This window comes from Arachis ipaensis, chromosome B03, assembly GCF_000816755.2.
Source record: "Arachis ipaensis cultivar K30076 chromosome B03, Araip1.1, whole genome shotgun sequence".
NCBI classification, from domain to species: domain Eukaryota; kingdom Viridiplantae; phylum Streptophyta; class Magnoliopsida; order Fabales; family Fabaceae; genus Arachis; species Arachis ipaensis.
In genome coordinates this window covers 44471452-44484934 of record NC_029787.2, presented here as the reverse complement: position 1 = coordinate 44484934, position 13483 = coordinate 44471452, and the positions used below count along the sequence as shown (strand labels likewise).

Below are 13483 nucleotides of genomic sequence, written 5' to 3'. Positions count from 1 at the left end.
AGGGGCGGATACACGGAGAAGCCAGGAGACGTCGCCAGCAAAATTCTTGAGCTGTGACAACATCTTGCGAAACGCGGCGGCAGGGATGATGGTGAGACACGCTTTGATGAACTTGGAGGTTTCAATTCCTAGAGATGAAAAACTAGGGTTTTATGAGGAGCTTTAGTGATGAAGAACGAGACCTCCATTAGGAACAACACCGTTTTTTATTACAAGGCCAAGGACTGTTTTGTTATTCAACTGCCACGTGTGTGAGTTTACGTGCCAACTCAACATTCTCTGTTAGTGAGTCACACTAATAGACTAGAGACCATTATGTCTGATAGAAAAAAAGGTAGAGATTGATCTGTGTATTAATTTTTCTTAAAAACTAAAATTTTCGCTTTTAAAATCCTTGGGAATTGATTTGGGTAATTAATCTTATCTTTGTAAAAATAGTTTAATTTTATAAATCTTTTTTACTATAATTTATCATATCAGAATAAAACTGATATAATTTTAAAAAAAATTATTTTTGTAATGTTATTATGACCAAAATACTAGTAACGAAGTAAACGTGATTGGAATGGTTGTATTGAATACTAATTAGTAGATTTAGCGTTGCACGCATTATTATATGATCATTTTGCATAATTTATGAGGACATTATGAGGAAGGTACTGTTGGAATCAACGATGACAAACTAATGAACATTACTGCTCTGATTTATAAGATACAAAAAGATACCATAAATATACAGAATGATATCTAAAACGATTATATTGTGAGTGAGTTCGGTTGGAACTTTGGGGCACCATATAATTCTTATCTTTTATGCTTCTATCTCTATGTAACAATCACATGCATATATTTGAAATATCAACTTGTTCTGGTCCGGCTCAGTTGGACCTGTGTCCAAGTCCGCTGACCCGACGAGTTGGAAAGATCCGAACCAAGTAACCTAGGCGTCGTCACCCCTTCTACCTGGCACCTGATAGTTGGGGAAGGAAGCTTTTTAGAAAGTGGGTCTTTTCAATATGGGACTCGTCCTAGTACAGACTACATAGGAGGAGGGTCCTACCCCTCTCCCGGAGGTATGTCACTTAACCCTCACTTTTTCTGCCGCCTTGTACGGATTCTGACTTGAACGTCGGAGTCCCTTTTGCAGGTGGCTCTCCCCTCACCACTTCATCAGCCCGGGAGATCCTCGAGCTCCATTCCTCTCCCTTCAACGTTTGCTCGGAAGGTCCAATCACGCACGAGCGACCCGGATCCAGGTTCCCCATCACCCCCGTGTATCCAGGGCATCCGACCTGTTCAGGAACTGACCGAACATTGGCGCCGTCTATGGGACCTCTGCGTGAATGGATTTTCTTTTGGGTCCAGTGGAAGGGCAAAAGGGAAGCGAGCCGCACGTAGAGAAGAACGCTCACCGAACCAGTAGGGTGGCCTCCTTGGCTTCCTCCCGCGAACGCACGAGATCCCCCTCCCGTGGGAATGAGCTTCCCTCCCATTCCCGGGAAAGGCGTCCTTTCGGAGGAATGGGAAGTGACAACGCGAGAATAATGTAGGAGTTGTGCCACAGGGTGCAAAACCTTGAGAGGAAGCTGGCGACCAGGGAGCGCTACCAGCCCGGCCCGAGTGAACCTCGTGTCCGATCTCCTCAAAGGAGAGGGGAAACCCGAGGAAGAAGTCCACGAAGGAACCACGCCAGGCATACACTGGGTTCCCGATCCCCCCGACCCGCGTGGAGTCAGAAGGCCAAGGGAAAAGTAGGGAAATACCGAGGAGGCGATAAAACCCCATAATCTACACTCGGCCCTTAGCGACTCACGCTGAGGAGGAAGACCGAGAAGAGAGTAGGGAGAGACCGAGAAGGCGACGAAATCCCATAATCATGGGAGCAACCCCTTTTCACCACTCCATTCCTGAGGTCCAGCTGCCAAAACATTTCAACAAGCCAACGGACATGAGATACGACAGAACCCAGGACCCCCAGGAATACCTAACGGCCTTTGAGGCCAGGATGAACCTGGAGGATGTGGGTGATGAGGTGAGATGTCGCGCTTTTCCCATGACCCTGGTAGGACCGTTAATTCGATGGTTCAACGCGCTCCCTCAAAAGTCCGTGATGACTTTCACGGATATAACCCGTGGCTTTCTAGCACAATTTACCACACGCATTGCCAAAGCCAAGCACCTGATCAACCTTCCAAGGGTGACCCAAAGAAATGGGGAACCGACTAGGAAGTATCTTGATAGGTTCAACGATGAGTGCCTAGAGATTGATGGCTTGACCAACTCGGTGGCCAGCTTGTGTCTGACGAACGGGCTGTTAAATGAAGACTTCAGAAAATACCTCGCTACCAAACATGTGTGGACCATGCAGAAAATTCAGAATATGGCGAGAGAATACATCAACGACGAGGAGGTCAGCCAAGTGGTGGCGGCCAACAAATGGCAGCCCGCCCATCTTCCTAATCGCCAGCCCGGAAACGGGGAAAGGCCCAAGGAGCACTCCAAGGACGGAGGGCCGACTAAACCCTTCAAACCTTTCCCACGAGTAAGAAGAATCACAAACTATACTCCTCTGATGGCCCTGATCGTTGAGGTATACCAACAGATAGCCGACAAAGGCATCTTGTCAAAAGCCCGCCAGCTCAAGGACAGAACTGGCAGAAACAAGAATCTCTACTGTGACTACCACAAAGGTTTCGGCCATAAAACCCAAGACTGCTTTGACTTGAAGGACGCTTTGGAACAGGCAATTCGTGAAGGCAAACTGGCGGAGTTCTCACAGTTCATAAGAGAATCCAGGAGGCAAGAGCGCGACCGATCTGACGATGACAGAAGCCGTGTTGTGAAGCCAAGGCAAGAGCCTGAAGAAGACAACGACAGCAGCCTCACTGTTGTGAATCTCATAGTCGAAAGAGACATAGCATCGAGATCGAAGTCAGCAGCAAAGAAAGACGCCAAGATTCTGGCCGTATCATCAACTAACCATGGACCCTCCCTCAGGAGAACCCCAAGGATATCATTCGGAACAGAGGACCAATGGTTCCACAATATCCCGGAGAACCCGCCCATGGTAATCACGGCAAGAGTGGGAACGGGTTTGGTAAAGTGAATTCACATTGACACCGGCGCTGACTCCAACATTATGTTCCGAAACGTGTTTGACGCCCTGGGCCTCCACTTGAAAACTCATCAGTACGGGTGGTTGGCCTAGGAGATAATTTTATAAAATCTGACGGGATAGTCTCCCTCCTAGTCTCCATAGGAGGAGGTCAAGGAAAGAGGTCGCTAATGGCGGAGTTTATCGTTCTAAGGGACTCTACGACTTACAACCTTATCTTGGGGAGAAAAACAATCAACAAGTTCTGTGCGGTAATATGCACTAAGCTGCTGATCATGAAGTTTGTAGCCGATGATGGATCGGTGGGATCCCTTAGGGGAGACCTGGAAACGGTGGTCGTGTGCGACAACGCCAGCCTTTCCCTAAGGAAGAAGTCGAAGGAGGCGTCTGGGGTCTTCCTAGCCTACCTAGACGCTAGGATTGACGACAAACTGAGACCGGAGCTTGAAGGAGACTTGGAAAAGTTTAGGGTCGGGGACTCGGAGGACAAGTTCACTTTTGTGAATAAGAACCTCCCCCACAATCTGAAAGACCTTTGATAGAGATGATTCGAGCAAATGGCGACTTGTTCGCCTGGACACCTGCGACATGCCGGGGGTCGACCCTCAGCTTATGTTGCATCACCTAGCCGTGAAAGCAGATGCGAAGCCCGTAGCCCAACAGCGAAGGAAGATGTCCTAGGAGAGAGCTAATGAGGTGGCCAAGCAAACGGCCGGCTTGCTACAAGCAGGGTTCATCCGGGAACTAGACTACTCGACCTGGCTATCGAATGTAGTCCTAGTCAAGAAAGCCAACAGGAAGTGGAGGATGTGTGTAGACTACTCTGACCGCAACAAGGCATGCCCTAAGGACTCCTTCCCCCTCCCCAACATTGATGCTTTAGTGGACGCGACCGTGGGATATCATTTTCTGAGTTTCATGGACGCGTACTCTGGTTATAACCAGATACCGATGCACCAGCCGGACGAGGAGAAAACGGCGTTTGTAATGCCAGGTGGCACTTACTGCTACAAGGTAATGCCATTCGGATTGAAGAATGCGGGAGCGACTTACCAAAGGTTGATGAGCAAGGTTTTCAGTGACCTGATCAGAAAGTCGGTAGAGGTGTACGTAGATGACATTTTGGTAAAAACCGGCCAATCGGGAGACCTAGTCGATGACCTAAAGGTTGTGTTCACGTCTCTCCGGAAGCACAACATGAGGCTTAAGCCTCTAAAGTACGCCTTTGCCATGGTAGCCAGGAAGTTCCTGGGTTTCATGATAACCCAGAGGGGGATTGAAGCCAACCCTGACAAATGTGAAGCTATTTTGCGAATGACAAGCCCGGGGTGCATCAAGGATGTACAGAAGTTGGCCGGGAGGCTCACAGCCCTATCTCGTTTTCTCGGGGCATCGGCGGCCAAAGCCCTTCCATTCTTCAACCTCATGAAAAAAGGAATAGCTTTCGAATGGACCCTAGCATGTGAAGAGGCTTTCAACCACTTCAAAAGCATACTTTCGGCACCACCAATCCTTGGCAAGCCCAAGGACGGCGAGACGCTATTCTGTATTTGGCAGTAACGGACGAAGCCTTGGCGGTCGTCCTTGTCCGAGAAGAAGGAAGGGTCCAACAGCCAGTCTACTTTATAAGCAAAGCATTGCAAGGTGCAGAGTTAAAGTACAGCAAATTGGAAAATCTAGCCTATGCACTACTGACCTCGTCCCGAAGGTTGCGGCAATACTTCCAGGGACATCAAGTAATCGTCAGGACGGATCAAGCGATCTGCCAAGTCTTGCAAAAGCTCGACCTGGTAGGACGGATGATGACTTGGGCAGTCAAGCTGTCTCAATATGACCTGCATTATGAACCAGACATGCAATTAAGGCCCAGGCTATGGGCGACTTTCTAGTGGAAGTAACTGGAGACCCTCATGAGGCCCCGGGCATACGGTGGAAACTCCATGTTGATGTAGCTTCCAACCAAATGTTTTGGGGAGCAGGGATAATCCTTGAAAGCCCGACATGAATGGTGTACGAGCAGTCCATCAAGTTCGAGTTCCCGGTCTCTAACAACCAGGCGGAATATGAGGCCCTTATTGGCGGCCTGCTATTGTCAAAAGAAGTTAGGGCGACCAGAGTAGAGGTAAATAGCGACTCTCAAGTTGTCACCTCCCCAATCAATGGAACTTATCAAGCCAAGGACTCCCTGCTACAAAAATACCTGGAAAAGGTCAGGGGTTTAAGCAAGGATTTCGATGAGGTCGTAGTGCAGCATGTTCCAAGGGAAAGGAACGCACGAGCCGACCTTCTATCAAAACTAGCCAGCACAAAGCCAGGAATGGGAAACCGGTCTTTGATCCAAGGATTGGTAAAAGAGCCAACAGTCGCCCTGTGCGTGACCCGAGCAGACGTCATTCCCTTATGGATCGACCTAATTACCGACTTTTTGGAAAACGGCAAGCTTCCCGACGACTGCAAGGCCGCAAAAGCGTTAAGGAGGGAGGCGGCCAAGTATATAATAGTACAGGGCCAATTATTCAAAAGAGGACTGAACCAACCTCTATTGAAATGCCTACGCCCAGACCAGACGGACTACGTATTAAGGGAAGTCCATGAGGGGTGTTGCGGCCACCATATCGGCGGAAAGGCCTTGGCCCCAAAGCTCGTGAGGGCCAGTTACTTTTGGCCCTTGATAATGTCAGACTCCCAAGAGTTCGTCAAGAGATGCAAGAAGTGTCAAGAGAACGCTAATTTCCATAAGACCCCGGTGGCTGAGTTGAGTTTGCTAATGGCCTCCCGACCTTTCAGTCAATGGGGGATTGACCTTTTGGGACCTTTCCCGGTAGGCCCTGGACATGTTAAATACCTGATTGTGGCCATTGATTACTACACGAAGTGGGTCGAAGCGGAGCCGCTGGCCAACATCTCATCAGCAAATTGCCGTAAGTTCATGTGGAGGCAGGTAATTTCCAGATTCGGAATCCCGGAGTCCGTGATATCTGACAATGGGACGCAATTCACAGATAAGAAGTTTGGGGAGTTTCTTACGGGCCTCGGAATAAAACAGAAGTTCTCGAAAGTAGAGCACTGATGAGTCCATATTTGACGATATATTTTGGCTTGATTTGAATGGATTTCATCACATAAACTCACACTTAATCACCAAAATAGCATACCTTTGTGTTTGATCCCTAAATTGAACCTAAATATGAAAACATGCGTTTTTGTGCTTATATTAGTGATTTTAATCCCACTTTTATGCCATTGGGTGCCATGACATGTTTGTTGAGTGATTTTAGGTCCTAGAGGCAAGATTGGCAAGGCAAAAGTGGAAGGAAGTATGTACAAAGGGAGAACACATGAAGAAAATAAAGGAGAAGCACAAAGCCATGTGTGTACACACAATATCCAGCACGTACGCACAAGAAGGAAATCAGCATGCGTGCGTACGCACAATCCTCCGTGCGTACGCACAAGTGGACATTCAGCGAAGTGTGCGTACGCACAGATCCCTGCACGTGGATTCATTAATAGAACACGTGATCCGCGATTTTTGGGGGCTTTTGGCCCAATTTTGGAAGGCTTGATGCTGAATGGAAGTGCTATATGAAGGGGAAATGACCACATATGAAGACATTAGCTTACATTAGGTTTTAGTTTTAGTTTTCATTAGTTTAGGAGGCCTCCAAATATGCATTAAGAGTAGGAGTAGTGTAGAGTAGAAAATTCTCTCTTAGGGTTTTACTTCACTTTCCATTGTAGCATTTTACAGTCAAGTTTTCATCTTGGATTTTGCTTCTTTTATTGTAAGTACTCTCAATTTCTCTTTAATTACATCATCTTTACTTTCATTTTCTCTTGGTTTAAGTTACTTTGTTAATATTTCCAATTTTGGGTTTCTTGAAGTTTTGATTGATGAATTTAATATTTTATGCTTTATATATACTTGTTTGATTGTCCATTGTTGATATTGTGAATAGTTTGGATATAGTTTTCATTTTCCTTTACAATGTCTCATGTTTTGGTTATATGCCTACCAAGTGTTTATGAAAATGCCACTTGGAAATTTTGAGTAGCTTTTCACACCTTGACTTGGGAAATGAGTTCCTAGGATACTAGATCATAATGTCCGACATTTAGTGGCAATTCTTGGGTAGTTAGTTGACTCTTGTTTTCATTGACGCTAGCTTTTTACCAATTAATTTGGCAAGTTAGCTAGGACTTATGGATTAAGGTCAATTATGCTTACTTGACTTACTCCTCGATGTTAGGTGTAGACGAAGTGAGATTGACTCATCATAGTTGCCATAGTTGTGGTTATGACGATGATAGGATTCCTTGGATCCTCATTCCCAAGTCAAGGCTCTTTATGCATTTATAGCATTTTCACTAGTTTTGACCTTATTTCCCTTTTTATTTGCATTAATTCCCAATTTTGATCATCTCTTAGTTCTTTTATTTCTTAGTTCTTATAATCTTTAGTTCTATGATTGCAAAACCCCTTTTCCCCATAACCGAAAGTGTAACATTTCAATTGCATTCCTAGGGAGAACAACCCGAGGTTTTATTACTCTCGGTTATATTAGTATTTGAAAATCAAACTTTGCTTGTGGGACTTAGTTGTTGATTTGGGCTATACTTGCAATGAATAGATTCTATTTTGAGAAATTCTAGATCAACACTAATTCTCACATCAAGCACCCACAGACCAATGGCCAAATTGAAGCCGCAAACAAAGTCATCCTCCAAGGCCTCAAGAAACGGCTCGATCAGAAGAAGGGAGCGTAGACAGACGAACTTGCGTCAGTCCTATGGTCCTATAGAACAATACCACAATCCACCACTGGGGAAACTCCTTTCCGACTTATCTACGGGGTTGACGCGGTGATTCCTGTAGAGGTGGGGGAGCCGGGTCCACGGTTACTCCTAGGTGGAGTCGAGGAAGCCATAGAAAAGGACCTAGTCGACGAGACCAGGAAAATGGGCACTTGTCTAAGATGGCACTGAAGCAGAGAATAGCCCTATGTTACAACGCCAAGGTGCTAAGAAGAAGTTTTGAGCCAAATGACCTAGTCCTACGATACAACGACGTAGGCCTGCCGACCCCCGGTGAAGGGAAATTGGCGGCTAATTGAGAAGGCCCATACAGAGTAAAGGAAGCGGTCGGCAACAGGGCTTACAAGCTGGAACGTCTGGATGGGAAAGAGGTACCCCAAACATAGAACGTGGTGAATTTGACAAAGTTCTACCTTTAGAATCTAGGACGAACCCGATGGCCACCCATTTCCCCGATTCAGTAACACCCGTTTTACTTCGTGTTAAAGTGTTTTGTTAATTTTTGTCATCGCTTAACATGTTTCGATTTTTCTATTTTATTTTATTATATTTTTATCTCCATTTTTATTTGCGTTGTCAACTAACTAGTTTGGCACGATTACGGGCTCACGGGACTGATCACCCCATGGAGCCAATGATACTGTGAACGCTACACTAAACGAATACAAAAGTAAAAGCCACAACTCGAATACTTTAACATGAAAGCCACAAATCAGCTTCGCTAATTATCATCAAACAAAATGGTAAACAGTTCGCTAATTACCAACGTCGAGCAAAATAGTAAACATTTTTTACACAAACAACCAAAAAGTCCAAAACAACACATTACAAAGTAAATATACATCACTTCTTCAGGATGTCTACAATCTGCCCATCCTGAATAGTTTTGAAACCCCAAATTGTGGAGGTGTTGAAGTCGGGAGAAAGTAGCTTGATCTGGGCCTTGATTGCTTCCTCTGTCCCAGAGATCACCTCGCGTGCATTCCTCACCGTCTCCTTGTTCTTCTTCTTCAAAGCGGCAACCTCCCCCTTCGGCCCCGCGACCTCACTCTTGGCGTCCCTCGCCGACTTACCGGCCTCTTCAAGCTTGGCCTCCAAGGCAGCAATCTTAGCCTCGGCTGCAACGGTTTCACAACGAGCAGAGTTGAGCTGACTCTCCAATGTCATCTCCCGGTCGGTAAGGCGGGCCACCATTTCGTTGGAAGTTTTTAACTTCTCCTCCGAGTTGGCTAATTTCTCCTTCAAGATCCGTGACGTGACGAAAAATTGCCAATTAAAAATTTATAATAAGAATAGCATTGCAAGTACAGTTCTTAACTGACGAAAATTCCGCTTATCAATTTAAAAAGTGTTGTCACAAAATTAGAATAAAAATACTGGGAGTAGAAATCCCAGGTCATCTCCCAACGAGTTGACAAAAGAGTGCTATTTCATTAGTCAGGAATTTTCCGAGAAATTTTAAGAGTTGGAGGATAGAAAAATAAATGATTGCAAATTAAAGCAATGTAAATTGAAAGAGATTTATGTATTCAAAATAAAAAAAACCTTGACCGGGAGAAGATTAATCGGAAGTTCTATCCTTGTTGGATTTTCTCGAATATGATAGTAAAAGGTTGTTGTTTTTACTTAGTTAACCCTTACCGAATAAAGGAAAGTCAAATAATTAAGCTAACTCTTATTCACAAGTCCTAATCCTCTCCTTATGGAAGGATTAGCGTTAGTGACTAGAGAATTAGCCAACAACTTCCAATTAAAACCAACACTTGAGTATTCCAACTCAAGGGTCTCCTTTCAATCAACTCCCAAGTCAAGTTGGAAGCCTACTCCATTGACATGAATACAACGTTCACAGACATATAAGAAGAAGACATGATAAATTAAATAAAGTAATACTGTGAAAATTTAATTAAAGGTAAAAATAATTCTTTGCATTAATAAATCCCAAATCATAAACATACGTATCTGAACAGGGTTAATGGGTAATAAAAGAGTAAAGGAATAAGGAAACAAACTAGAATAATGGAAACTTCAACAGAGGTAGTGACTCTTCTCAATATCCAAATCAAAAGCATAAAACTCTAAAAACTATGAATGTGAAGAAACCTAGAGGAAGTAGTAGAATTCTCTCTAAGATTCCCAAATTAAAACTCAAAAACTATGCGAATGAGAATGTGTGTTGAGTCTCTGCTTGTCCCCTGGCTCTAGTCTGTGTTTCTGGGCCAAAAACTGGGTCCAAACTCATCCCAAAATTTCTCCCAGCATTTTCTGTGATTTCTGCAGGTGGCGTATGTACGCGTACGCGTCAGTCACGCGTACGCGTTGCTGGTCATCTTTGCATATCAGGCGTACGCGTCAGGTACACACACGCGTCGCCGTGCAAACTCCAATTCACGCGCACGCGTGAGCCATGCGTGCGCGTCGCTTCTCGCTGGTTGTCTCCTTTATTTCTTGTGTTCCTTCTATTTTTGCAAGCTTCCTCTCCATCCTCTAAATCATTCCTGTCCTATAAAGCCTGAAAACACTTAACACACAGATCATGACATCGAATGGTATAAAGGAGAATTAAAATACACAAATTAAAGGCTTAGGAAGCAAGTTTTCAACCATAGAACAAAATTGGGAAGGAATTGTAAACTCATGCAAATTATATGAATAAGTGTGCAAAGACTTGATAAAAACCACTCAAATTAGCATGAGATAAACCATAAAATAGTGGTTTATCAATCTCCCCACACTTAAACATTAGCATGTCCTCATGCTAAGCTCAAGGAGACAAAAGAAATGAATGGAGGAAAGTAAGACTCATGAGATGCAACCTATGAATGCAACTGTATGCTAAGATGTTTCTGTCTACTTGGTTAAAAGTAAAGAAGTTTTCCAAGACAAACATAAGTCAGATTCCACTAATTCAAATCACACAATAAAAGACAAGTAAACTTGTAAGAAGATAGCTCATGAAAGCAGGGAACATAGAATCAAGCATTGAACCCTTACTAGTAGTGTATATGCACTCTAATCGCTCAAGTGTCTAGGGTTAATTCACTCTACTCTTCTCTAGTCATGCTTTCTAAAACTTTGTTCTTCATCTAACCAATCAACAAATATTTAGTATACCAATGCAAACATCATGAGGTCTTTTCCAGGTTGTAATGGGGCTAAGGTAGGGTGAGGGTATATGTATGGCCAAGTGAGCTATAATATGAATCTTTGACTAACCTAAGCTCTCACCTAACATACACACACACGCTCTATGTAATTCTAAAATCATACCTAGCTACCCATATTTTCCACTTTTGCATCACATACTCATGTATCAAATTTTCTTCAATTTCACCACATATGCATTGATCTTTTATTTAAACTTAACATTGGGGTAATTTTGTCCCCTTATTTATCTATTTACTTATATTGTAAAATTATTTTTTATTTTTATTTTTTTAATTTTTTTAATTTTTTTCTTTTTAACTTGAAAGCAAACATAACATATCAATGCACATGGATTTTTTTTTTTTTTAATTTTTCTAGTCTCACATGAGTAGGCACCCAAATTCTCAATATTCAAATAAATTAGAAATATAACACATTCCCATTAACCCAGGTTCCCACAATTTCCCACACTTAGTTAACACACTATCTTAAGCTAACCAAAGATTCAAATCAGGTAATTAATTATTTTTCTACTTAAAGCTAGTGATGTGGTAATATAAAGAACAAATGGGGATTAAAAGGCTCAAAGTGGCAAACAAAGGTAAATAGAATGGTAGGCTATTTGGGATAAGTGAGCTAATAACAATTGATGGCCTCAATCATATGTATGCATGTAAATATACTAAACAATGGACATATAGAATGAAACAAAGCAAAGATTACAATCATAGATAAGGAAAACACACAAGAATAAAATATTATAGTTAAATAATGTAACCATGTAATTAAGCTCAAATCTCACAGGTTGTGTGTTCTTAGCTATCAACCATGTTCCAATTTACAATCCTCAGATAAGTTTAGCACAAATTTTCAATTTAAATTAGTGAAGTACTATAAAAAGGGTCTTGAAAAGAAACTCATTACTTTAACCAAGCAAAACATATTTGCAAGTAATTATTATCATGCAATTTATCATATCTAACAAAAGAAAAACTATAATGTTGGTGTTAAGAGAGAGAAGTTACCTCCGGAAGTCAAGGACTAATCTCCCCACACTTAAGGCTTGGCACGGTCCTCTGTGCCATCAGTAAGGAGCAAGGTAGGGCTGGAAGCATCACCTCCGCTGTCTGGTTTGCCATGGCTCCCCTGTACTACTGGATGAAAGGGAGTTCGGGGTGTCCTTCTGTTTTGGAGGTGGGTGTGTACCAACTATGAGTTCCTTCATATAGTTCTATCGACGCTTGTTACGGTACTCCATTTGCTCCATCTGCCGGTCTTGCCAGTCGAACCTCTCAAGGATCTGTAGGAACATCTGATGGGTGGATGGTGCTTGTGGTGTGGATGATGATGGAGTAGAAGAAGGAGGAGTATCCAAAGATGGGCCTGCAGACCGGCTCGCAGAAGGAACTGGTGGCCTAATGTATTTTCCATTTGGGACATACTGGTCGGCCCTAGGGATCATGACTTTCGTGTCTCCAGCCCGATAGGACACACCTACGGCAGAGACTAAATCCAAAACCAAGGCGGGGAAAGGCAGGTTACCCGCAATCTGTACGTGTCCCATGGCTTGCCGGATGTGTCAGGACAGGTTGAGGGGTTGCTCTATCAGGATGCACCAGATGAGAACAGCCATGTCTGCTGTGAAGGTCGACTCGTGAGTGCTCGGAAAGATATAGTGGGACATAATATGTGCCCACACGCGAGCCTCCAAGGTGAGTGACTGGGCTGAGATGCTCTTGGGTTTTGAACGATGCTGGCTTTAGATCCAGGTGCTGCCAGGTTGGGCGATAACTCCAAGGACACTACCCCAGTCAAAATGATACATCTGGCACTTAAGAGAGGCCTCTTGATATGCATCCAATTCCTCTGGACTAGGTGGAAGATCTAGTGCTCACTGTATGGCACTCTCAGAGATAGGGACTTGGTGCTGACGAACATAGACAGTCTGCAGGGTGGGCGAGTGGAAGTTGGAGTAGAATTCAACTACCCATGATAAGTTGGCCTCTCGTGGCTGCCTCTTCAGAAATCCTCACTGTCTCCTCTCGATTCGGGGCTCCACTTAATCAACAAAATGTGTTGGAACAATGAGTAGATGCTCATTGTTGTAGTTCCTCTCAGCTAGGATGGGGAACATCTATTTGCAAAAACGGTTAGTGAATCGTGTGGAGTCCCATGCGGGAAAGGCTTTCTCTGATTCATCAACTTTAATGATCCTCTTTACCCACTTTGTTGGTGGTGTTACGCTTGTAGATGGAAGCGCTTTTGCCGGAACTCTCTTGGTTCCTCTCCTTGCTGGTGTCTTGTCAGTGGCTTTCTCTGTGCCTTTCTTGGTACCCATGCTTAAGGAAGAAAGAAAGAGGAAGACGGTGAAAGATAAATATATATATATATATATAACTAAAGAAA

At 43.8% G+C, this 13483-nt stretch overlaps 1 protein-coding gene across 1 annotated transcript; it reads left to right on the top strand.

Annotated features, from left to right (window-relative positions):
• On the top strand, positions 1877-3106 carry LOC110269456. The gene has a single exon (XM_021117286.1). The coding sequence runs from the start codon at positions 1877-1879 to the stop codon at positions 3104-3106; it is 1230 nt and encodes a 409-aa protein (XP_020972945.1).